Source organism: Alligator sinensis, unplaced genomic scaffold (assembly GCF_000455745.1).
Source record: "Alligator sinensis unplaced genomic scaffold, ASM45574v1 scaffold432_1, whole genome shotgun sequence".
Lineage (NCBI taxonomy): Eukaryota > Metazoa > Chordata > Crocodylia > Alligatoridae > Alligator > Alligator sinensis.
The window spans coordinates 1,479,665-1,505,790 of record NW_005841998.1 but is presented as its reverse complement, the minus strand read 5'-3'; the positions used below and the strand labels follow the sequence as shown (position 1 = coordinate 1,505,790).

Genomic DNA, 26,126 nt, shown 5'->3' with positions numbered 1-26,126 from the left:
AGATTGATGTACAATAGGACCATACTAACTCATTATAAAGTAAAGATCCATTGTGAATTACTAAATTTTGAAAATGAGCCCACTGACTCTGAGTCCCAGTCTTTTTATTAGAAGATGGATTGGGACCCAGTAATCAAGCTAAAAGCTAAAAAGCAAGGATAATACAGAATAATTTCTTCATTTTTATTTTGACAATTGTAGCTCAGTAAACTGAATTACAGATCTGTCCAATTTTGGTGTGGCCAGGGGTTGTGTGGACCACACTCTCCAGGTGTGGCTCCCCTGGGGCCCCTTCCTACCATGCGGGCTGTGCTGGTGGCATACAGCCCCTGCACCAGCAGCACACATCCCCACCCCTGCCAGGCAGCACCAACGGCACAAGACCTTCTCCCAACCACCAGGCAGCACTGGTGGCATGCAGCCCCCTTGCCACCCAGGAAGCGCTGATGGCATATGACTCTGTCCCCTGTTGCATGGGCTGTGCCAACAGCACCCCAGATCCTCCCCCAATGCATGGCAGTGGAAAAGGCAGCTGCAGGGGCCTGCAGGCCATATGTTATCCATCCATCCATTGACAATCAGTTGGACAGCCCTGATTTATATTATATTAACATATTTGCATCCTAGTAAATTCTCTATTTTTTATTTTGTGAACAATATTAAGTATTAGAACTATAACAACTGATTGCAGCAATGTGCTATTAAATATTTGTTGAGAAGTAGAAAGAGCCTGCTCTCCCTGTAACTTTTTTAAAACTTGGATTTCTACAAGTATTGCTTAAAAATTTCTCAGGTACATGTCCTGTAAGATCTCTGATGTTGCTTTGCTGTAGTTAACTTTACTAGCTATTACCTCTTCTATATGGAATGTTGTTTTAATTTTTCTTTTACACGTTTGTTTTTTAATTCAGGTGTGGCGTTTATTATTTGTACCGTTCTATTACTGTTAACTGATATTTTTTCTTTTGTTGTAGATACATTGTATCTACTTGAATCATAGACGCATCTGAGACTTTTGCCTTCATTTGGCTAATTTATTTTCTAATGCTCTAACCAAACATTATATGACAGTCAAATATTAAGCAACCTTTCAGCTTTCTGTAACATGTATTATATCCATATGGGCATAGGAGATGAGAGGTTTATCCTGGACTTATATTTTAACCAGAAAATTGCAAAAGAAACTCATTCGCATGTATTTTTACTCAAAGGAATACCAGTATTAATGTCAGATGATACTGAAATTACATGAAAATAATCTGATTGATGCAGATTGTTCTGGCAGTAAAGAAAAGATATGGGCTACCTGCATCCAGGATAATAAAGTTACGTGGAAGAAATCTCATGATTTGTCACGCAGATTACATTATTATGATACATAGATCAGCTCAAAAACAAATGGAAAGTATGTAAAATGCAATCAAGATGACCCTACAAGACTAGATGATCTTGTTGTTTTAATTAAATTTTCTCTTGTCTACGAGTTGCAGATTGCAAAACTGGATTATTAATAAGTGAACTGACCTTTGTCCTGGAGTGCTGGCAAGCTGTACATAAATTGCAGGACATCCAGAGAAAGCAACAAAAATGACTAAAGGTCATAAAACTAATCTGTGAGAAAATATTAAAAGAACTCAATATGCAGATGCTGCTCTGTCAGTTGGAAGATGGGATTTTTTTTTTATTGTCAGAGCTATACCATCTCCTGAAAGTAACAAAAGCTGTGCTTGCAAAAGGTGTATTTTGCCAGCAAAGTTGTATCCATGCTGAGGGGTTTTGTCAGCAGAACTGTCACTGAAGGGCATGGCTTTTCAGTCCTAGCCAACATGCCTGGCCTGTAGGACTTCATCATGTAGACACAAATATTCTCCTTGAATGTGGAATCACTCCAGGAAAGTGGTAAAAGTCCTCTTACCTGAAATCTTTAAAGGAAAGTTAATAAAGCACTAGACAGTGTCCTTGCAGAGGAAATGTTAGTTATAGCCATGCATAGGCAGACAAGGTTCTTTGGGTAAATGTCATATAATTTATTAGTTAGTCCATTAAAAGATATCACATTTGCCCAAAGAGCCTTGTCTGGTAGAGGAATGAACTGCAGAGGTCGAACAGTGTTATTTGTCTATAATGTCTCTGATTTTCTCTAGGGACACATGGAGGGGGAAGTCTGGGGCTTGGCAGCTCACCCTCTTTTGCCTATATGTGCAACAGTGAGTGATGATAAAACACTAAGAATCTGGGAGCTTTCCTCCCAGCACCGCATGCTGGCTGTGAGGAAACTCAAAAAAGGTAACTCTCTTTTGACTGCATTCTGTCATAGAAAAAGTACCACTACTCCACCTTCCTTCTGTTGCTCTCATTATTCTTTACAGATATTAATGATTAAGCCCCAGTATACCTACTACCCCCTATAAGCAAGATTATTACTGTTTTCCCCAGCAAAGTTATAAGCAATAAGATATTCCTTTTGGCCTTTTCCAGGTGGAAGGTGCTGTGCCTTTTCTCCTGATGGGAAAGCCTTGGCTGTAGGGCTGAACGATGGGAGTTTTCTGGTGGTGAATGCTGATACTGTTGAAGATATGGTCTCTTTTCATCACAGAAAAGAAATGATCTCTGATATCAAATTTTCACGAGGTGCAGTTAAAAGATAAAATAAGTTTGCAGTGGTAGATTTAAAATGCAATGTTAAGAGGGTATGTTTGTTTCACATATGTTCTAGGCTAAGGGTTTTGAGTATATTTCATTTCAGTGTTGTTGTACAGAGCCAGGGTCTTAGTTGAGTCCTGTGGGTGCTACTGTAGGATGACAACAATAGCAAGAATATTGATGCATATTTATGGATTCCTTTGCTAAACTAAATGTCTGTTTTACAGATTCAGGAAAATACCTGGCAGTGGCTTCCCATGATAATTTTGTAGATATTTACAATGTGCTTACCAGCAAAAGAGTTGGCATCTGCCGAGGTGCTTCTAGCTATATCACACACATTGACTGGGACTCAAGAGGTAAATAGTAAATTGAGATTACAATTTACAACTATGTTAATTAAAATGCCTATGATTGCAGTAAAAGTACATGTCAAATAAGCATGTTTTACACCTGTGTAAAGGAGGCTTATAGAGGTATTAGCATTTTGTATTTCCAGAGTCTTTTTTTTCACTAGAGAAGAAATGGAATTTTTTTCTTACATCCTGTTCTGACTTTAGCACAATGTCAATAGGATGGAATAGGCAGCAAAGCAAAGAATTTATATACAACTTAATTTTTAAGCATTAATCATGTAGTTACTTCAGTAACAATATAAAGACCCCTAAAATAGAATAATCCCTTACACAGAAAGAATTAGTAGGTAAAATGTTATGATGAATGTTATGCAGGAGGTCAGACTAGATGACCATGATAATGCCCTTATGGCCTTAAAAAGGTATTTCCTCATTTAGGATTCTCTGCTGTTTGTGTCCTGCCATCACCATCGGACAGTAATATAGTTCTTGGAATAAAAGACTACCTCCTCATTTGGTGAAAATCAGCATAACTCCATTGACTTCAAAGGAATGACACCAAGTGACAACAACCCAGGGTCTGGTTTACCATTTCTTGGGAGACAGCTGCTTCCCTTCTCAAACCAGATTTTGGAAAACTCCTTTTGAAACAAATCCCCAAATATTTTTTTTTAAGTAGCTTAATTTTAAATCATTGACATTTCCAGGTGCTGCCTTCAGTTTTGGATTGAAATTTATAAGGAAGAGTGCTGCTTCTGAACATTTATGAGGAAGGATATCTGAGCAGCGCACCTCCAGCTCATCAGAGTATCTCAGTATGCACCTCGGAGTGAGACCTTTCTTGCCCACAAGCCTTACAGCTGTAGCATAGGAGACAGAGGAAGGGTTGTAGATTTCTAGGCCTGTTAGCAGTCAGGTGTGCTATAAGCAGACTGAGATGCAGGAAGATGCTAATTCAGAACTAGCACATTAGGTTGTTTCTCTTCCCTTGTTGGAAGGGCTGAAGAAACCTTTCACCCCCTGGACATCAATAGTTCATGATCACCCAGAAAGTTTTAGAATCATTTGGTTGATAGGACTTCATTTTTCAGCAGAAGTTTTATTTCAGAAATATCTCAGTCTTTCTTTCTGCTTCAGTTAAGCTCAAATTTAAGGCATTTTCTGCTTCTTCCTTTCATGCCCGAAGGCTTACTAATGTACAGTCAATTTCAACCTCATTTGCCTGACTGTTAGCACATCATTTGTGTCACACTTCTAATGTTCCTATTCAAGGACGTAGGTATACATTTATACTTCATGCTACTAGGGCAGTGTTTGAATACATGAAAGTAACATTTTCAACCTTTATGTCACTTATTATGGAATCTTGCAAAAACTGTCATGAAAATTACCAGCCCAGCCACACAATCTGTTTAATTTTAGATCTAATTGACATGTCCAGGCACTGCTTTCATTTACCATGCAGATGAAAACACTAAGAGAATATTACACACCATCAAAAATATGTATTGTAGGAGCCTAGAATTTTTGCAAGGTGGTTGCATGATACTTGAAATCCTACACTTAGGACTTGATCCAGTAAAACTACTTAGCACTTCTGAGGACCACTCAGCACCAGGCATATCTGGACCCACACCCTGCTCTCTCTGACTAACTTCCAAATAGGATCATATGAAAGCGGGGCCAGAAGGGACTTCACAAGGTCATCTGATCCAGTTCAAGCAAGAATCATCCCTGAGTAAACTATCCCTGCAAAATGTCTATCCAACCTGATCTTGAAAATTTCCATGGATGGAGATCCCACAGTTTTTCTAGGCAGCCTAGGCAATGTTTGACCACTTCCATAGTCAGAAAATTCCTCCTAACCTCCAACCTCAATTCCTCTTCTGCATCTTGAGTCTTTTGCTTTAGCTAGTCCTGTCCCTACAGCCACAGAAAAGTCCAGCTCCAGCCTCTGTAAAATTACTCTTCAGGCAATCCCCACTCAGTATTCTCTTCTCTTAAATCATTTTTGTTGCTCTCTCCTGCCCTCTTTCCAATCTGTCCATATCCTTCTTGAGGGGTGGGGCCCAAAACTGGCTGCAATACTCCAGGTGAAGCCTCACCAGTGCTAAATAGAGCAGAAGAATCACTTCCCTTGATTTTCAAGTAGCACTCCTATTAATACAACCTAGTATCCTGTTGGCCCTTTTTGCAACAGGAGTACACTGTTAACTCATATTCAGCTAACAGTGTACTGTAACCCCCTGGTGCTTCTCTGCAGTACCACCGCCTAGCCAATCATTTCCTAGCTTGCATTTGTGCATGCAATTATTCTGTCCCAAGTGCAGGACTTAGCAGTTGTCCTTGCTGAATTTCATCTGGTTTGTTGTGCACCATTTTTCCAGTCAAGATTTTCTTCATGTAAATGTTCATAGCTGGGGTCTACCCAACTTGAGGAGGTGGCTGGCTGATTTTGTGGAGAGATTGCAGGGCCAGCCACCATTTTCATGGGCTGACTGTGGTGCCCCCCACGCCTCTGGCCAATGGGCCCTGGTGGCCCCCATCCCTGGCTGCTGATTTGGTTGTGAGAGCTGTCCGTCATATGGTCCTACCCCTCACCACCAATTGGTGGAGGGGTGGGGCCACACAACAGGCAGTCCTCTCAGCCGATCAAGGGGCAAGGGGTAGGGGTGGCAACCATCTTGGGCTCCCCTTTGTGCCAGCAGCCCCCATGCCCTCTATCTCCCTGTGCCAGCAGGCTGCACGGCTGGCTGCAGCACTATGAGGACTGCTGGCTCTCTGTAGAGAGCCCACATTTTATTTTCAGTAAGTTGGGGGCAGGGGTTGGTGCAGATTTTGAAATCATTGCCCAATTTCAAGGGCAATGCCAGACTTCATGATCTCCGTAAAATTGTGATTTCAGTAGGTCCCTATTCATACCTAGATCTTATTGTCTAGTCACAAATAGCTGTGCAGATGGTACATTACAGTTTGTCATAACATTTCTTCTTTAAAAAAAATTCAGAAGAGTCATAATAATGTATAAAACACACAATATACTGTTACTTCATTTACAGGAAAATTATTGCAAGTCAATTCTGGCGCCAAAGAACAACTATTTTTTGAAGCACCCAGGGGCAAAAGACATATTATAAGAACTGCAGAGGTAAGATCATGCAAATTGCACTTTTAAATATTTCACGTCAAACTAACTTCAAGGTTTCGCACTTTGAGGCTGCATGTAGATGACATGCTGACTGTGTAGTCGTTACTGCGAAGTCATTTATTACTTGTTTATAGTTACTGCACTGTACTTGTTTATAGTTATGTTGATAACCAGAGGTCCTGCACCATAGCGTTGCCAAATGGCTCTTCCATGACACTAACTACACAGTAGCCCAAGACTACTGCAAAGTAGCATCACATCATGCTTCCTGCCATATGACACTACTGCGTAGTAGTCAGCATCTCATGTGGACCTGGCATAAAAGTTGCTGTTATACAGCTAAAAATCAGTACTTTATGTATTCCAATGCTTTATTTTTTCATATTCAAATGTTGATTGTTTCAGCCGCTGTGATAAGAACTTTTTATTACTCTATATAGGTCCTTTCATAACAGCTACAATGCCATTTAGTTTGGGATGCATATTAGTATTTTAAAAATAGAATTATTTCAGACCTGATCTAGCATTGTTAACACAGTGAGCAAGATTTTCAGAAATAGTTGGCACTAAGCTACTACTTCTTTCACTGAAATAAAATTAAAAAGTGCAAATTTGCTAAAAAAGAAAAAAACAACAAGTCTTAGAATGAAATTGCATGAATACAAAAAGGAAAAACAGTACCAAATTTTTCATTACCTTCAGTGTCTATAGGTGCATCCATTTGTTCATGTAGAATGAAAAATGCAAACAAATAACTCAGCATTGAAAACAAGTAATTTTGCACCATCCTTTTATAAGAACAATCACCAGTTTTGTATGTTATTAGTGTCCCTGTATTTTCAAGTGCAACTTTGGAAGCTAACTTAGGGGATATGGGGTGCATCTGCATGTACTGTTAAGGCAATGAAATAAACTCAGGCACAGTTCTATATGTGCACCCAGGACTGCAACACTTTGAGCCAGGGTGGAGCAGCCCCAGGGTGGCAGGGAGACTGGGGGTCAGTCCTGGGTTTTGGGTGGCAGTGACAGGCAGCAAAGGGGCTGGCTGGGGCACAGGGATGCTCAAGTGTGGAGCTAGGCAGCAGGCAGCCCCCACACTTTAGCACTCTCATGCCCTAGCCAGCCCCTGTCACCATCCACATGTGCATTTGAGCCACACTGGAGTTAATTAACTGCGCCCTAATACCAGTACATGTATAGACTATGATGCTTTACTGTGGAGCTAATTAGTCAACACCATGTTAAAACACAGGTGTAGACGCACCTACTGTGTACTGGACAACAGTCAAAACCCCTTTGTTTTGGGAATTTTTGTTTTCAGATAGAGAAGATTGAGTGGGATACTTGGACATGTGTTCTTGGTCCTACATGTGAAGGAATTTGGCCCAGACACAGCGATGTCACTGTCGTAAATGCAGCCAGCCTTACCAAAGATGGAACCTTGTTAGCTACAGGAGATGATTTTGGTTTTGTGAAGCTTTTTTCATATCCAGTGAAGGTACCAAATAGTATTTATTCCTCTAGTTGGAAGTTGTGCTGGAAAAGGAACTGAGAAAAAAATACTGTGGGAAAATGAAAAATTGGTAACAGGAATTCTTTGTGTTACAGGGCCAACATGCAAAGTTCAAGAAGTATGTGGGTCACAGTGCCCAAGTAACCAATGTTCGATGGTTACATAATGACTCTGTGCTGCTGACTGTAGGTGGTGCTGATACTGCTCTGATGATCTGGACCAGAGAGTTTGTGGGTATCCAGGAGAGTAAACTGGTTGACAGTGAGGAGTCAGATACAGATGCAGAAGAGGATGGAGGTAAAAGGGTTACATGAAAAACATGTTTAGTTTACCTCTGATCCTACAGTGACTCTCATGCATGCTTAACTGTAAGCATTTGACCTTGATTGCATCAGACTCTTCACATACTTAAAGTTAAGTCTGTGTAAATCTTTGTAGGATCAGGGCCATGGTTTGCCTATTTTGTTGCATATCTTTATTTCTTAGTTTTCTACTTTGAAAAGTCAGTGTATTGGGCACCTGTCCAGCTGTAGCAAACAAATTGCTCATTTTATCTTTAACTTTATTTAAGGTTATGACAGTGATGTTGCGAGAGAAAAAGCTGTTGATTATACAACTAAGATCTATGCTGTAAGCATCCGAGAAATGGAGGGAACAAAACCCCACCAGCAACTGAAAGAAGTTTCAGCAGAGGAAAGGTATGTCATGCAAATACATTCACTACCAAGTAAAGAGTAAATTTTTTAAATCTCCTTTTATTGAACCAAAAATATTCCTTTACAGATATTAACACAACATAATATTTACACTTTACAAGACAGTATTTTGAAATTTTACTTATGTCCCACTACCTCATGAGGTGTGTGTGTGCGCACGCGCGTGTGTGTGTACATACACACAAAGTGTGTTGTTGTTGAATGTATAGCTGTCGATTATCTTTATTTTTCTAAGTACGCTTTGTAATCATATGGATTCACTCGTGCTGTTTGATATGAAGTACCTCATACTTTGAAGGAGGAGCTTGTTCCTGCCACCATATGCGTACTTGGACCTACAAAACTGTAAAAATCAAATCAAATAAGGGCATGGCTTGCAAATTGATTCATCTTGATCTCTAGAGGATGTTTGTTCTTATTACAAAACCATAGAATTCTAGCAACAAGAGCGTCCTAGGGCTTGAATAAAAGGTATTTCAGATCAAGTCTGAATTATGGTAGAACAGATGGGTGGGTATACTCTATTTAAATGACCTTGACTAATATTGTCAAATTCTCACTTTTTAAAACTTTGCTGTTAAAATGCCAGGGGAGAAAGGTTTCATGATCCTTAAAAAGAGTGCCAAGCCCAGGACAGATTGGGTTTCCTAGAAAGCTCAAAATCTTCTGCTAAAATTCTGCATTCATGGGGTGAACACCAGCACCTATTGAAGTCTCTCGCAAAATTCTGATCAGCTTCAGCAGAATGATGATTTCAGCCCTTGAAAACCTGATGTGCACAAAGATATGCAGAATCAGCTCTATAATGAGTAAACCAGCTGCCATGCTATTTCATAGCTCCTTTTCTAGTTTCCTATTTTCTTTGCTTTAGGTAATAATACTTTCTAAAAAACATGTTGTCTGAAGATACTCCCACTCCAGCCATGCAATCGTGCAGACCCAACCTTATATCTTATACATAGTTTGTGACCATTTGCACATTTCCCTCTACCTTTAAATGATTGATATATGCTCTTTTAGTTATTATGCACATCCATGTATATGTATGAAAGAGAACTGGTATCACTGCTTATAGTAAAGGTTGACCCAACAGCACTTGCTGTTATAAGATTCTTCACCAAGCTTTACCTGTTCGTGCCATGCCATTGTCAGCTTTAGGTTGAAATATTTTGGAAAGATTCAGCTAAAACAATCAACTTTATCTGAGACCAAGATGGGGAAAGAGGACAAACATTATTTTGCCCATGTTAAAAACTCTTCAAGTTCTCTTACTGAGAAGCTCTAGCGCCTTTTGTTTTGGATGAAGGTTAAAATTTCCTGGAGAAGGTGTTGTCAGTCTGGTGCTAGGGTTGTTTGCTTTTTTGTTTAGTGTTGAATGTGGCTTAATTGTAAACTACAGAAAATCTGTTTATGCATCCTCAGGAGAGTCTTGTTATAATCTGGCAGCTAACGTCCCCAGAGATTCCTCCCTTATTCAGTGTGCTGTGGTCCAGCTTGCAGAGACAGAACAGAGCTGCTATGATGTCAAGCAGAGGAACTGAGACTTGTGAGACTGTCCCTTTTGGGGCTCTTAATGCTCCTCTTGCTGACAGCCAATCTTTGTGTTGGAGAAGGAAGAAACAGTCTTTTTCAAACACAGAGGGATGAAACTGAATAGACACAATGAGCAGAGCTTTGCAGTAGCCATATGATGGGAAGAAGCAGAGGGAATAGAACAGAGGTTCCAGAAGAGCAGGTCAGAGGGAGGCTAGAGAGGAAGGAGCAGAAACGACTATTGAGGGGCTGGGTTGGAGCAGACGGATAATAGATCAGGAGCTGGGGAGGAAGGTTCAGATTAGTGATTCTCAACCAGGGTGCTGTGGCACCCTGGAGTGCCTTGCTCCTTTCAGGAGTGCTGTAGGGTGCTATGCAGTGTTAGCACTGGCAGTTGTGCAAACATGATTCACAAGACAAACCCAGAGATTTCAAATAGAAAACCATAGTAAAATCTTCCTGACCTGTTGAGTTCTTGGCAACAGAAAAATAGTGCTCTATTACCATATTTACTCAAATATAAGTCAACTCTGACTATAAGATGATCCCCCCCCACCCATAATCAGATTCTATAAATGGAAAATTTATAATTTTTTAATAATTGTCCAGGTGTAGAATCAAATTATAGGAGGTTTGTCTTGAATTTGTTCCCCTCCCACTCTCCTGCAGCCCCGTCATCCCCCCCGCCTTATTGTCATACCCTTGTGTCACTGAGTTCATGAAAGTGAGGTGGAAATTTGAAAACACTGACTTTGAAATCATCATGCCTGTAGTAATTTGCATATAGGGATCAGCAGAGAGCCTAATTAATGCCTTAAGGTCAGAGAAAGAGATTGATAGAACATTGGGGTGGTGGGAGTAGAGGAGAGAAACACAAAGCCCACGACCATGGCAGTGGTGGCTGATAACCAGGAGGTAGAAAGAGAAATGAGTGGAAATAAAGGTCTTTAGACAGAGGGAAAGTGGATAAAGGTGAAAAAGGAGCAAGAAAAGAAGATAGCAAAGGTAAAGTCAGGAACAACAGCAGAGATAACAACAGAGGCAGTGGCAAAGACGGCAGTGGTGAGAGAGGTGAGGCCAGAAGGACGACAGGAGCAAAGGAGAACAGGAGACACAGAGGGAGCAGCTGAAGAAGGATCATTAGGAACATGAGAAAAGGTCAGGCCACCAGAAATGGTGTAGTGGGAAAATGTGGAAAAGACACCACGGGATGTTGGTCACTAGTGGAGACTATGGATAAGAGCAACATTTAACTGGCATTGGAGTGCAGAAGGGATAGATGATGAACAGATAAGATTTTGTGGAGAAGGTACTGCTTGAGATATTGGGGGTGCATGCAGAACACTTCACCACCATGACTGCTTTCTCCAACCAAAAGCCATGGCAATTAACTTATTGGAACAAAGAAGAGTATGACAAATTTTGGGAGACATGCAGAAGAAGGGGGAAGAAGGAATTAAAAGAGTTAAAGTTTGTAGCAGCAGAACAGTCAAGGGGAAAAGTGATTATTTTCCACATGAATATGGATAAATTAGAGGCAGAAGACATAGAACGGTGTCTGTAAAAATATGCACAAACGCTTCTGTGAGTAGAGAAAGTGAGGGACAAATATGATATTTAGATAAAGGCCTTGGGGGACTCAAGCAATGTTAAAACCAAACAAGTGGAGCCCGGGTGGGGTGCAGGGCCTCCCATCAGTGGTCCAGATAGGGCCAGACTGGAGTTTTATATTATACCATGGGCAACCAAAGTAATGTAGCAGATGCAGGAAGGAAGGTCACCTGGCTGCACACTGTCCCCTCATAGTGTGTTACCAGTGTGAAGAGATGGGGCACAGAGCAGCAGGGTGCCAGGAGTTCACAAAATACACTGTCTGTACTGGGGAGGGACACTTGTACCATAGATGCCCAACAGTTTTTGCAACTGAGGTCAGCCCTCCCCCTCTCCCCGGAACCACAAGAATTAGAAAGGGACAGTGAGGAGGAAGAGGAAGGGGAGAGATAGAAATGGTAGAAGAGACTCCACAGAGGGATGGAGACAGAGGGAAGCGGAATCTCTGTAATAGAGGCTTCACAAGAGAGAACTGGAGGCAAGATGGAAGGGGATCAAAAGACATGGAGGTGGGGGAGGGAAAGAAAAGAAGGAAGAAACCCACCAGACACCAGAAGTGGAGATGGAGCAAGGAAATGAGCCAGAGCAACAGGCCAGGAAAAGGAAGACAGCACAAGGACAGAAAGTCAGGAAGAAGAAACCTGATAAACATGGAAGTGAGTTGTAGTCAGAGCCCAGAGAGCAGCTTCCTTCCATTAACTCCCCTTGGCTCCAGCCCACAGTGGAGAGCAGGGAGCGGGAAGCAGCAGGGAGGCAGGAAAATGGAAGCCTTCCTAGTTGCAAAAGCGATCCAGCAGTTTGCAAGAGCAGCAGGCAGGAAGGGTTGGGGGGTGGAGTCAACCATGATGAGCAGTGGCCCAGATGATCCATAAAAGGAAGGGCACATTCAGTTTAACACAAGCACAATTGCATTGATTATAGCTTTAATTAATGTCTTAACAAGGAAAAGGTGGGAACAGGTTGAACCAATGTTAAATCAAGTAAAGGCAGACATAATCTGCCTACAAGAATGTGATGTACCAGGGGAGAGGGATTATAAATGTTTTGAGAAGAGGCAGAGATGGGGACCAAGTTGGTGCTCAGGGACAAATGAAAACAAAGCCGCTGAAGTGGTGATAGCACAAAGGTGAAAGACATCATCAGTGGTAGACTGCAGCAAATTATATTATCAGTCAGGGAGCAAAAGTTTTAGAATGATTTTTAGAAGTTTTCAAAGCATATGCACCACCAGAGCAGGAGGGGAGGAAGGCTCTGCTTAGAAAGCTAGCAGTTTATGTGGCTGGAGGAAGATCACAGATAATAGCAGGGGACTTCAGTTACATAATGAAGCAGGTGACTGAACAGGGGAAGGGGGAGGTGGAACTTCATCCAGATTGTTAACAAATAATTAAGGAAGAGTAACTAAGAGATGTGTGGGCAAGGGAGAACGTTTCACTACAACTGACCCCAGGTGAAAGAAGGAGTCATGAATTGACTTTGTGTTTGTATCAAAAGAAATAGAGATATGAAAGAAAGAAACCATTATAAGAAACCATGTAGTGATCACTGGATGCTGAAGGTGGGACTGAGTCTTTATATGAGTATTGTAAGGGGAAGGGGAGCGTGGAAGTTAAATGTGCAACTGTTACAAGATGAGAAGATACGTTAAGCATACATGAGACAGTATGAGGGGTGGAGAACACTGAAGAACTATTTTAAGAGAACCAGGGAATGGTGGATGACGGCGACGAAGAGGACGGGAGAATTCTTCAGAAAGGAAAACCAAAGAACCGCGGGGAAAAGAATGAAAGAGTTGAGGGAGCTACATAGAAAGATGCAGGAGCTGCTAAAGGAAGCTTCAGAAGGAAGACAGGTACAAGAAGAACTAGAAGAAACAAGACAAGAAATAGATAGCTGGTTTAAAAGAAAGACGAGAGAGAAAATGGTTTTAGCACAAACATCCTATGTAGGAGAAAACAAAGAGTGGTCCCCATACTTTTTGGCTAGAGTGAAGATGGCAAAAAGAGAATTAAAAGTGATCTGGGAAGAAGGTGGTACCTGGGTGGTGTGCAGGTCGGGAGCGCCCCGAGCCCTTTTTCGCGCTGCACGCGGGCTGTGGCCAGCAGCCCGGGCACGCGGGGGCGGAGAGGGAAGGCCTTCGCTCTGGAATTAGGCACGGACGTGTATCGGTAGTTTAAAAGATTGTTTACTTACACCGAGATGGCAATGGTGTAGGCTGGCAAGCTTGATTAAGTTGCAGTTACAGACAGAGAAAAGAAAACAAAAACTCGAACCTGCAGAACACGAGGGTACGTCACATAGGGTTCCGGCGACGAGAAAATAAACCTGCAGGACTCGAACCCGGGTAGAAGAGCTCTGAGGCCGATCGTAAGGGCTCACACGAAGTTTGTCAGGCTCCGTGGGTTCTTCCGTTCACTCATCCACACAAAGTTTGCTAGGCTCCGTGGGTTCGGTTCGTAGCGCGCGGGAGGGGTACGTCTAGGAATTCTATCGGCGACGGGGAGAGGCTAGAGATTGATCAGATCTCCGTTGCCTGCTTCAAATGCACTGGGTCCGTGAGGATCCGCAGCGCTTAGAGATCTTCACACAGCGTGAAGATCTCCTCCTCCCCCTCTCTGCAGCAAAGAAATGCACCCTGCAAAGCAAGCTCCAAATTGGCGGGAAATTCTCCCTTGCACCGGGGTTCTCCTCTGCAGCAGAAAACTCCACTGTGCAAGGAAGCTGCAATTTAGCGGGGACAATTTAGCAGTGCCGAAGCACACACAAATAAAAATCACACCTTTTGGGTTGTGACAGGTGGAAAATCAGGAGGAGGTGTTAGAGACAATGAGATCATTTTATGAAGAGCTGTGTCAGCAGAAGGAAATAGGAAAAAAAAGATTAAGCATTTGCTGGAGGAGACTGAAGAGAAAGTAGAGGAGGAGGAAGCAAAAAAGATGGAGAGAAAGATAAGCTTAAAGAAAGTGGAGGAGTGCTTAAAAACCTGCAAAAGAGGGAAATCAGACATTTTAGGCATGGGTAGGGAGGGGTATAATGGATGTTTTTGAGGAAATAATGGAAATGGGAGGCACAGAAAGATTTTACAAGAGACATTCTGATCTTACTCTTCAAGAAAGAGGAGAAAGAACTGAAAAAAACTGGAGACCAATTACACTCCTTAAGGACTCTAAGTTAATGGCCAAGACACTGGCTTTAAGGATGAGGAAGTACGCACAGTACCAAGGAGAAGGAAATGATCAGAATGATCAGAAATGCACTGTCCCGCATCCAAAAGAGGAAAACAAACACAGTTATAGCAAACCTACAGTTAGAAAAAGCATATGACAGAGTGGATCATGATTACATATTCAAAGTACTAAAAAAATAGGGTTCCCAGATAAATTTATATATTGGATAAGGCTATTGTATAGAGAAGTGGAGCGTCAAGTCCAAATTAATGGGCACCTAAGCGGGGCCTTTAAAATCCATACAGGAGTGAGAAAAGGGTGCCCTATCGCCACTACTGTTTGTACATGGCATGGAACTGTTAGCACAAAGAATAAGAAAAGACAAGGTCATCAGCATAGTAAAGATACCAGAAGGGGAAAAGTGTATTATATATTATGCATATTATACATGGATGGTATAAATGTAGTAGTTAGAGCTAGACTTTTGATGGAAAGGGTGGTAAAGCATACAGCAGAGTACGGAGAAGAGTGGGGGCTAAACTAAATAGATTGAAAAGCACCATAATGGGAGTGGGGAACTGGAAGGACTTAGAGAAGTTGGGCCTTCAAATAAGAGAAAGTGAAATTAGAGTGCTAGGGATCCCAGTGGACACTGAGGGGAAAGGTAATACAGCATGGGAAAAGATGATGGCAAGGCTATGGTGAATATTATGGTCTGGAAAGACACTGTCCTTTGCTGGTAAAGTGGCAGCGGTTAAGGCTGTGCTACTGCCCATTATTTTATGTATGGGAATTGTATTCCTACTGATGCAGCAGCAGATAACAAAAGTACAGAGGCAAACATGTGTTTTTCTGGAACGCCCAAAGAGAAAAGGTTGGCTAGAGCTGAACTGCACAAAGCAAGAGAGATGGAGGGATGGGGACTGCCAGACTTGGGATTGTTTGTCTGTACAACATATGTAAGCTCAATGTGCAAGGCAGTAATGAAAGGAGAGAGGAAAGCAGCACGTATCACCCAATTTCACACAGCTGCAGTTTTGAGGAAATGGGGAGTATATCAGACCTCTTTGAAGAGTCCGTGGGTGTGACAACCTCTGATTCATTACATCAGGATGGAAGGATTCATGCAGAGGTATAAAATAAGGAAGGTAAGGCTGGAGGTCCTGAAGGACCATAAGAAATTCTTCAAAGCAGTAAAGGAAAGAGATGGTACGACGCCAGTGGGAAACTTCACAAATAGAAGTGAAGGTGTGGGGAAGACGTGGTTGGTAAACAACTAAAAGGGGAACATGCTGACTTAGAGTGGATGGTTATAAGAAATATCTTGCCAGTGAGAGAGGTGCAACACAGATAAGGCTTGATGAGCTCACGTAGGTGCCCAAGGGAGAGGCGCGGGGCAGAAGAAACAGTGGGGACATGATTTGGGAGTGTACATAAGCAAAGAGGGCATGGGAAAGGATCCACCACTTTCTGAGTGTCACCAAAAAAACCCTGTTGTTAGCACAGGAGATGGTACTATATGGACTCATACCAAAGGGGAAAAGTTATTAAGGACTTTATCAGCATGTTTTACAACTAGTTTATGGAAAGTAAGAAATACCCGTTTTTTTAAGGGGTTGGCTTTCACTGGAAAAGAGTGTCTGAAGCTGGGGCTGCGTGAACTGAAATACCACATTGATTGGAATAAGGAAGAGATCAGAGAAGAAGAGGCAGAGAGGTGGAGAAAAAAGGACTAAACCCACTTGTTTCACTAAACCAACAGACAGGACTGATGGAAGAGGCAGAGAGTTTCAGGCAGTTACTGAAGTAATCCTTTTTCATAGGTTTCTGGATGAAGAACAAGAGTTTTGTAAGGGGTTCTTTTGTGGGAAGTTGATGAATGCTGTTTAAGGGTTTAATACATGTAGTTGTTTTTGTAATATGAAATTTTGGTAAAACACGGATGCTTAATGTGAAGTTTTGTAAGAACAGGGTGATAACTGTGTTTTTAATAAAATTTGTGTAAAAACAAAAGTTCATGTTGCCCAATACGGGCCATGGGTTTTACAGTCACACTTAAGTGTTGGCTACATTTAATCAGCTTCAGAGTTGGTTTCCATTACTGAGCAAATGCTGCTTTTGGCAGCCATTTAATGATAAACAATGTATTTAATGAGGTTTCCTTTTCTGTGAATGTAGGGTGAGAGTTTTGCCTCCATGCTAATTGGGGTAGGGAAAAAATCATCTTATATGTGAGTAAATATGGTATTTTTCATAGTCAAATAATGAGTGAAAACTAAGAGCTGGAATTTTCTCAGGGGTGCCTTGAATTTAAAATGTTTGAGTGCTGCTTTCTTCTTATACAGTCTCTGCTCCATTTGTTGCAGAAATTGGAAGGTGTCTAATGAAATGAGGCAGGAATGGCAGGAAATGTCATCTCAGCAGAGGCTAGAATTGAGTGTTGCTTTGGAAAATTGTTTTCCACATGTTTCTGCCATAAAGTTCTTATATGATGCTTGGACAGTTAAGAGTTTTTTCACAGGTAGCTACCAACTCTGTTGTCTTTTTTTTGGGTGCCTAATGTGAGATATATAAGGTTAGATTTGCAGAAGTATTGAATGCTCACAACTGCAACTAAAGACGATTTGAGCTGTGCTTTGAACACAAGAGCGCTTTATACTAGTACAAAAATCAGGTTTTAGATGGACACCCAAAACTAATAGACACTTTTGGGAATTTGAGTTTTATCTCTCTTTGTGCCTCAGTTTCCCAGATGCAAAATGGGTTTAATAATACTTAAACTCAAAGGGATTATGAGGAGGAAATTAATATCTTTATATTCAGTACAGGATTTAGGTAGAATTAAGTGAGGACTGAGACCACACCTTGGGTCTGTCAGGTAAAAAGAGATACTGAATTATTGAATGTGGCCAGGGCCCTTTGGGGAAAAAATCATATGATCATGTAATCAATTTTTGTATTAAAATGTATATACATGAAGACATAAAATTAAGATTTCAGGGGCAACCTTAATTTTCAGATTTCCTAAATTCTAAGTCTTTGATATTGCAACTATAACCTTTTATTAATATAATTTTATCTACTCTATCTAAAACCTATTTTTCTTCATTTTTATTATGATAAATAAAACAGAAGCAGAAGTAAAACATTCTCCCACATCTTCCTTTTCCTCACACTTCGCCACTGTACTTCTATATATTTGCAAGTACTAGAGAAGCTAAAGTGGCTTTTTTGGCAGTGGGCAGTTTGATTTAACATAAGAATATAAGAATTGCCATTCAGTGGGTCAGACCATAGGTCTATCTTGCCCAGTATCCTGTGTCACAGTGGCAGAAAGTGGATGCTGAAATGGAGAGTGAGCTGCCTGAGTACGTCCCCACGAGCGCACACATGTGATTTGTGGTGTCTCAAAGCCATCTGAAGTGCCGTAAACCACACATAGCGCAGGTTTTGAAATATGGGGGAGCCCGGGGGGGGAGGGGGGCTGAGGCCCCCATAAGAGACAAGAGCCTCCCATAAGCCCCCCCCATAAGAGAGAAGAGCCCCCCCAAGAGATGAGAGCCCCCAGCCCACCCCATGCCTTTCTGAGCAGCTCAGGTGGTGGTGGCTGCTCCTTCCAACTGCTGGCTACCACTGCTGCAGACCCCCTCAAGAGTCAGAGTGTAATTTGAACCCTGACACAGCATACGTGGGCCCATGAACCACTCTGCTAATATGCAGCATGGCAGGTTTTTTTAACACTGGAGAATTAAGTGTGTGATCTTGAATTTTGACACAAACTTCCTTCTTACATCTTCTTTTCACTTCTTCTATTCCTCTCCCATATGGGGTGGTGCAGGAATTATCCAGAACATGGTTTGAATGTCACATTCTGATTTATGAAACATATTTGTCTCTTGATATAAAGATAAAAAAAATCTTCACCTTTGCTGCATAAAGTCATGAATTCAACAGCATTTGTTTGCTTGAATTGGATTACACAGAGGCTTTTTTTTAAAAACAAGGTTGTCCAACTTCTAAGCAACTGTGGGCCACACGTACACCCTGTGAGCCTCACTAGTGGCGACTGTGCACTCAGGTGTCTCCCCGCCAGCTTCCTGCACTACCTGGCCAGGCACCCTGTCTCACTCCAAGCTACCCAGTCACAGGCCTCCAGTTGGACCAACCATGTTTTAAATTATATGTTATGTAGACCTATAACATTCCCAAAAACACAATCCTAACTATATAGTTATACCACTTACATATTTGATCAATTCCCTAAACTTCCTCTTAAGTAGTAACAGGAATATAATTAATGGACAGCAATGAAGTATCCATTTAAGAGGTCTTAAATTCCTTTATTGCTACAAACTACCAACAAAATCTTTGGGACATAGTTTTATGTTTTTACTGTAATTCTTGCAAGCAAATATAAAATAGAGCAAGTTTAATAACTGCTTTTGCAAATATCAGGAGGATCCAAATAAAGAACCGTAAAGAGCTTATAAATTATGCAGAATATCTCCTTTAATTGCAAATGCATCAAACCTGTCCATTGAATTAGGTAATGTATAATATTGTTGGAAATTATAAGAGATTAATTAATCTAATTTCTTATTGGTCTGTCTTTTTGTCCTCTAGCATTTTGAGCACAGGACTGAGTCAAGAACCCTAACCTATATTTTTATCTCAGTTTTCCTGCATGTGTAGTATAGTATTCAGATGTTTTTGTTGTTGTTGCTGTTCTAAGGAGTAGAATGGTGGATCTAACAGATTCCCTTAAAAGCATCACATTCCTATCTTAGGCCCTGAGTTTGGAAAGCACTTAACTTATACCTGAGTCCATCCCTATTCAGCATTTCAAGTGAGCATTTCCTGGCATATATAAAGTTAAACATACTTAAGCAACCTGCATTAAGAAGGATGCTTTCATGGATCAAGATGAGGATCATTATTATTTACCTACCATACGTGAGGAACTCATTAATCCACTTCAAAATCCATAATAAAAAATGTAGGAACTTAAAAATTGCCCTCATTATCTCAAAAATCAGGTAATATATTTAAATATCTATATAAAGATAAAGGTACCCAACTTAAGTCTCTTCAGCTTGAGCATTTGACCCTGCTTTTTTGTCACTTAGAAGGTTTGGAACAGGGACACGGAGTCTGAAGGTTAATGTGTTTCTTAAAAATAAAATTTGGGGCCCACATTATTTTTCCCTTCTTTCCCAGCTGTCATCTTCACTTTCTTTCTTAGTCATATAAAATCTTAGCCATGTAAAAAGCATATAACAATACCTACTGTGCATCAACATTTTGAGATTGTTACAAAAGTACAGTTTTAATTATTGTGGAAGGACAGACCTAAGTCAGCATTATGCATGTATTATTCAGGTGCAGAATACGTGCCCCCCAACATCTAGGCTAGGGACAGATATTCAAAAAGCCAGAACCTGAATTGATTCAACCTTTGCAGGTCAGTCTAACCTGCCTAGGTTGAACCATTTTGTAGCAGTACAGACATTCCTTGTGGACTGAGAAACAGTGGGCACATGCCTACAGTTGCTCATGCCAGGGGCTGGGGGGTGCTAGAGCTCACCCTCGGCTGTAGTGAAGCTGTGCTGTGGGGGGCATGACCAGTCGGGGCTGAACTGGCCAGAGATGGGTTTAGATCCCCCCCTCCCTGTCCACCAGCAGGGACTCGAGTTGGGTCTGCTGGGCACTCCACCATCATTGCTGCAGCGGTGAGCCAGCATAGCCCCTGAGGCAAAGTGGACAGGGAGGGGGCTCATTACCCCCTCTACCCCCACAGCCCCCAGGGGGCCTCAGCTGGGTTTGCCCTCCCCGACTGCCACCACAATTTGTTCCCTGCTTGGGGCAAGCAGTGGAATAAGCCCCCTCCGCTGGATGCTGGAGGCATGGGGAATAACCCCCATCCCTGCCCCAACCCCGAAGGGGCCCTGCTGGCCAGCATCTGGCCACCTCCCCACCTGGTCACTGCAACAGAATGGGGCAGGGCCATTGACGGGGGCAGCAGCCTCTGTCAGTGTTGGGGGCACAAGCCCCTGCCCAGTAGGGGGGCCTTGCTGCAGGGTGTGCAGAGCTGTGGAAGACAGCATGGGGGGCCGGGGGGGCAGAGCCCTCCAGACCCCCCCTCCCAGCACTGTGGTCCGCAGCAGCTTTCCACGCCCTGCAGTGCAGCCTCTCCCCACCCTCCCACCAGGAAGGAGCTCACGCTCTGGGTAACCAGGACAGGGGCTGCTGCCTCTGTCTCAGTCTCCAGCAGCTGGGCAGGTGTGGGGCCAGCAGGGCCCCTTAGGCGTCAGGCAGAGAGCAGAGTTATTCCCCCCTCTGCCTCCAGGGCACTGCAGTTGGGCCTGCCCACCCTGGCTGCCGCTGCTTGCTCTGTATTCGGGGCAAGCAGGAATAAGCCCCCTCCACTGGACTCTGGAAGGAGTGGGGCAGGAGGAGGCTTATCCAAAAATTGGGGATTTTTTTATCAGAGAAAACCAGGATCCCTGGTAATTATGAATTCTCCAAAGCTACTGATCATAATTTAGCGTAATATTCATGCCTGAAACCTCAGCAGATGTTATCCAGTCTTAAAGCTGGTTGTCACAGTTTACAGGCTTGATGGCCAAATATGTCAGAGGTAGATGGGTCAAGGTTTCTGGAGCATGTTTATTTGCCTGCTTCTCTGAAGCCAATAATGAAGACCGTGCTCCTAACAGCAGGGCTGATATTTATCCACTAAAGCTGAGATGTAGGCCCGTATACCTGGATTCCAAAACATTTGGTGGACAAACATCAGGGGCTCTCAGTGTTGACACTGAAATCAGGTTTTAGTGCATTAGTATAACAATGGTTGTTACAAATTAAGTGAGCAGAGAGGTGAAATATTCTTGCCCTGATGCCGAGTCAAAAATCTGATCTGTTACTGCTCATACAATTGGTAGGAAGAGCCCCAGAGTAGCTTCTATTAGGAATAGGAGATATAGTAATTAGGAATAGGAGATATAGTAGATTTCTCACCAAGAATGAAGTGGATACCCATAAATACAATCTAGCCAAAGCTCTGCTTATGTTGGAATGGTCACAGTAGTGTATTGTCATCAAGCACGCTAAGGCTTTGATGAACTGGGATGAAATTGATGCATTGGCTATTGGTGAATGCCAAGGAATTATTAAAGTGTGATCTAAGGACCTGTTGGCTTAAATGGTGCTGATGCATAGCAGCTCTCCTCCAACATCAGGAACTGCTTCAGCAAGAGTGAGTCAGGCTGGCTGGCACTAGCATCTTCCATAGTGTCCTTGGTGGGGCAGGAGGGTTCCAGCCTTCAAATGCCTCATCTGCCTCCCTCACCCCATCATGCAAAGATCTTCATCCTTCCTCATTTCTGCTGACGAAAGAAGGGAACCACGGATGTTGCCTCTGTCTCTGAAGGGAGATGCCAGTACCAGCCTCTTTGTTCAGGCAAGGAACTGGGAAAGCAGAATTATTCCATGATCCCTCTCCCTATGTCAGTAGTGAGGGTCTTAGCAGGTCTTGCTCCTCTGCACCATAGGAAAAAGGCTGTGCAGAGAGGGTTGGTGTAGTACCTAAAATGTCCCTAGTGAGCAGTGACTTTGAGCTCCATTGTTGCTGTTACTCTGTTCTTTGCCTACCACACATCAAAGCGCAGAAAAACACAGGAAGAGCCTGCTGTACTACACTAGCTTTTCAAATAAGTAAGACACTGAAAGACTGCAAAATACTGGAACTCTAAGAAAGAGGGGTTATGTAGAAGTAGGATTTCCATGCATATAGGGAAAAGCAATGACTTGTGAGCATCTAGGCTAAGTACAGACAGTCAGAAAGCCCGAGGCTGAATAAATTCAATCTTTTCAGGTTAGTCTAAACTGCAGAGATTAAACTGAGAAACAGTTGGGCAGACATTTACTTTTGATTCAAGAAATGCAGCCACATGCCTGCAGTGGCTCAGGCCAGAAGCTGGAGGGCGCTAGAGCACAGCTCTCTGGCATGTAGCCAGCATAGGTTGTGTGTTCGGTTCCTCTTCCTGCTGCCCCTGAGGTCTCTGGGATTTGCAGTCCAGAATCGCAACAGCAGGACCCTGCAGGGTTGCTCATCACTTCTTCTTCCTGCTTCTAGGTGCCTCTGGGACTTGTAGTCCACATTTGCAGCCAACAGTAAGTTGGGCGGGGCAGGGCAGGGCAGCTCTGTACTCCCTGGCCCCAGACCCCAGCCAGGGTTTGCCAGGGGAAGGGGGCAGTCCCTGCCTCCCCCACCAACCCTTCTCTGCTAGAACAGATAGCACAGCCCAGCCCAGGGCTGAGAAGCATGCTGGGGGACTGTGATTTAACTTAAACCAGGAAGGGGTCTGGAACAGAAGTTTCATGAACTGGTTTGACTGGAATGACTTAAGTCTGATACTACATTCAACCAGGTTTATCTTAAACCAGTTTCAGCCATTTTGACACTGGTTTATGTGCACAAAGCTTCTGCTCTGTTACAGGTTTAAACCAGTTTCTGATCACTTGAACTGGTTTATGTGCAACTTCTGTCCCTAGCCCTAAGGTATTCCCTTAGGAAAGGAAGTGAGCGCTTTTTTTAACATATGTGTCTGTCTTAATCCCTTAGTTTTGTAATAGAAAATTGATGATTCTGTAAATAATGCTGAGGAAAGTAGAAACCATCTACATATTTTAAACTACAGGATTTAAGATGAGTCATGACATGGGACTAAGGGAACACTATAGCCTCTAGCTGACTCCAGCAGTGGGAAATTAGAAGCCGAAACCCGCTTTCAGCCTTTGCAACTTGAAGTGTATAACAATCATTGCAAAGCTGGGCCTGTGGAGAAAGTTTTTAAAATGTCTTTGCAGTTGTATTAGTCGGGTACATTTAGTTAAGTGAATTAATTGATTGTTGTTGTTTCTCTCTCCTCTTCCCCACCTTGTTTTTCTCCACCCCCTCCCTTCCATGTCTGTCTTCTTTCCTCTCCTTATTTCTTTTCTCTTCCTTTCTTGCTCCTCTGATCGGCATTCTGCTCCCTGCTCTACATACATCGTGTAGAAGTGGGGTGCCAATCAGAGGTGCTGCAGGAACAGTCTCGCGGTGTGGGAGCCCAAAGATCAGCGCTCCCACACCACGGGACCACTTGGTCAGTGGTGGGCCTGTCCCGGACAATCCAGGACCATTGTAAGCCATACTACATATTACTCAGGAAAACATGAAGGAATTGTATCTTATGAGAAAATACTTCATTGTTGAATCTGGACCATTTTTAACTGGAAAAGCTAAAATTTAAATGACAAGCACAATGATCCTATTGTCTAATATTATGTTTTATGATACTAATATGGGGGGCACAGTTATGTCTGCATTTTGCATTCTACTAACACCTGACAGATATCCAGTGTTTGCAGCATCTATTAATTTGACTTGCATGACTCAACGTGAACTAATATCTCCAGTAATAAACACAGTGATGGAGAATCCTTATAAGCAAGTTGAATGTGTTGAAAACCAAAGAGCAGTATTAGCATGTTTGGCTAGTATTCTGCTTTGTACCCTACTAGCCTGTCTTGCTCGCTTAAGGCCACCTATCCCAACTGTGTTATATTGTGTATCACTTGTTATCAGATGTTCTTGTAGGATGTATAAGAAGAGAATTTTCTCTCCAGATATTGTTTGTTCTTTTATTATGAGGTGGTTATTCTTTTATTATTATTTATTATGACACAGTCTGAGATTTCAAGGAAGCCTCCAAAACTGTGATCACAATTTTTTAAGTGAAATTAAAGAGACTCTTGCTTACACAATTTGTTTATTCAAATTTTGTATGCACAATTATGTGGTTAATTTCAAAGGCTGGTTTTGAATATGAATCCCTATTTGCAGATGTGAATTTGTAGAGACAATTCAAAACATATATAGAGAAAACCATATCTGGAGAGGAAGAAATAGCACAATGATAATTTTTAAAAGAAAGTTGTTTGCTGAAGCTGAGCAGTGGCTCCTGGGATATTCCTTTGTTATGCTTTTTGCAGCTTCATGGCAAGCTGACCTATTCTATGTATAGTTGGTAGATCACTGCTTCAACCCTAGGGCTAAATACAGACAGTCAAAAAGCCTGAGGCTGAAGCAATTCGGTCTTTGCAGGTTAGTCTAAGCTGCAGAGATTAAACGGAGAAACTACTGGACAGAAATTCACTTTTGATTCAGGAAATGCAGCCACATACCTACAGTGGCTCAGGCCAGAAGCCAGGCGGCACTAAAGCACATCTGTCTAGCATATAGCCAGCATGGGTTGTGTGTTCGCATCCTCTTCCTGCTGTCCTCAAGGTCTGGCATTTGCAGTCCAGAATCACAGCAGCAAGGCTCTGCAGGGTTGCTCATCATTTCCTCTTCCTGCTTCCAGGTACCTCTGGGATTTGTAGTCCACAGTCACAGCCAGCAGTAAGTTTAGCAGGGCAGGGCAGCTCTGCAGTTGAGCAAAGGGAAGTTTAACCACACTCCCTGGCCCCAGACCCCAGCTGGGGTTTGCCTGTGGGAGGCAGTCCCTGCCTCCCCCTGTCCCCAACCCCACCCAACCTGTGCTGGAGCAGACAGCATAGCCCAACCCAGGGCTGGAAAGCATGCAGGGATGCTGGGGGACTGTGATTTAACTTGAACCAAGAAGTGGTCTGGGACCGAAGTTTCATAAACTGGTTTGACCCAAATCAGTTCAGTCTGATACTACATTCAACCAGGTTCATCTTAAACCAACTGGTTTATGTGTACTGAGCTTCTGTTCTGTTGCAGGTTTAAACCTGTTTCTGGTGACTTAAACCATCTTATGTGTAACTTCTATCCCTAGCCTAGTTGTCCACCTAAAGTTCTAATCTAAAGTCATTATGATCAAGGTGTTTCCAGTCCTTGCCAGCTTGTTGAATTCAGGACCAATCTTACTTCCTTAGCAGGAGAGGACTCAGTTTTCTCACTAGACCTGATGGCTGACCCTTGAGCGGTTTTTTCTTTGTTTGTTTGTTTGTGAAAAGCTTAGTGTGCACAAAAATGCAGACTCTCACAGCATATGAATCCATACAAATTTCCACCAACTTTTCTCCATCCTAACTGGAAGATTGCTTTCTGCTCCAGCATTGCTCAGGAACTGTCAGCTGCTTTGAGTTTTGTTTTTAATATGTGGACTAGAGTCCAGAGCTTCAAAGAGATGTCATTTATGACATGGCTTGAATCCAGGTAGGCAGAGGTGAAAGGCTAATGGGTTCACTGACTCTACAGTTACCTTTATCCCAAATTTTCTCCATGCATTCCTGAATGAATATTTTTATTTATAAGAAGGGCCATGTTACCAAATGCTCAGAATGCATATATTAAATTCAGGCAATAAATGGGAAAGACATGCCCTCCTCAACTAAGCAGCCTCTCAACCCTTAAGATAAGCCTAGGGA

General features: G+C 42.5%; 1 protein-coding gene across 1 annotated transcript in view; it reads left to right on the top strand.

Annotated features, from left to right (window-relative positions):
• Positions 1-26,126, top strand: part of EML6 (echinoderm microtubule associated protein like 6) — a 316,078-nt gene that overhangs the window by 239,890 nt on the left and 50,062 nt on the right. Inside the window, exons 21-27 of the mRNA XM_025201579.1 lie at positions 2,145-2,286; positions 2,479-2,631; positions 2,871-3,002; positions 6,059-6,147; positions 7,469-7,645; positions 7,756-7,957; positions 8,232-8,358. Coding sequence (XP_025057364.1) covers positions 2,145-2,286; positions 2,479-2,631; positions 2,871-3,002; positions 6,059-6,147; positions 7,469-7,645; positions 7,756-7,957; positions 8,232-8,358 — 1,022 coding nt within the window. The remainder of the gene's footprint in view (positions 1-2,144; positions 2,287-2,478; positions 2,632-2,870; positions 3,003-6,058; positions 6,148-7,468; positions 7,646-7,755; positions 7,958-8,231; positions 8,359-26,126) is intronic.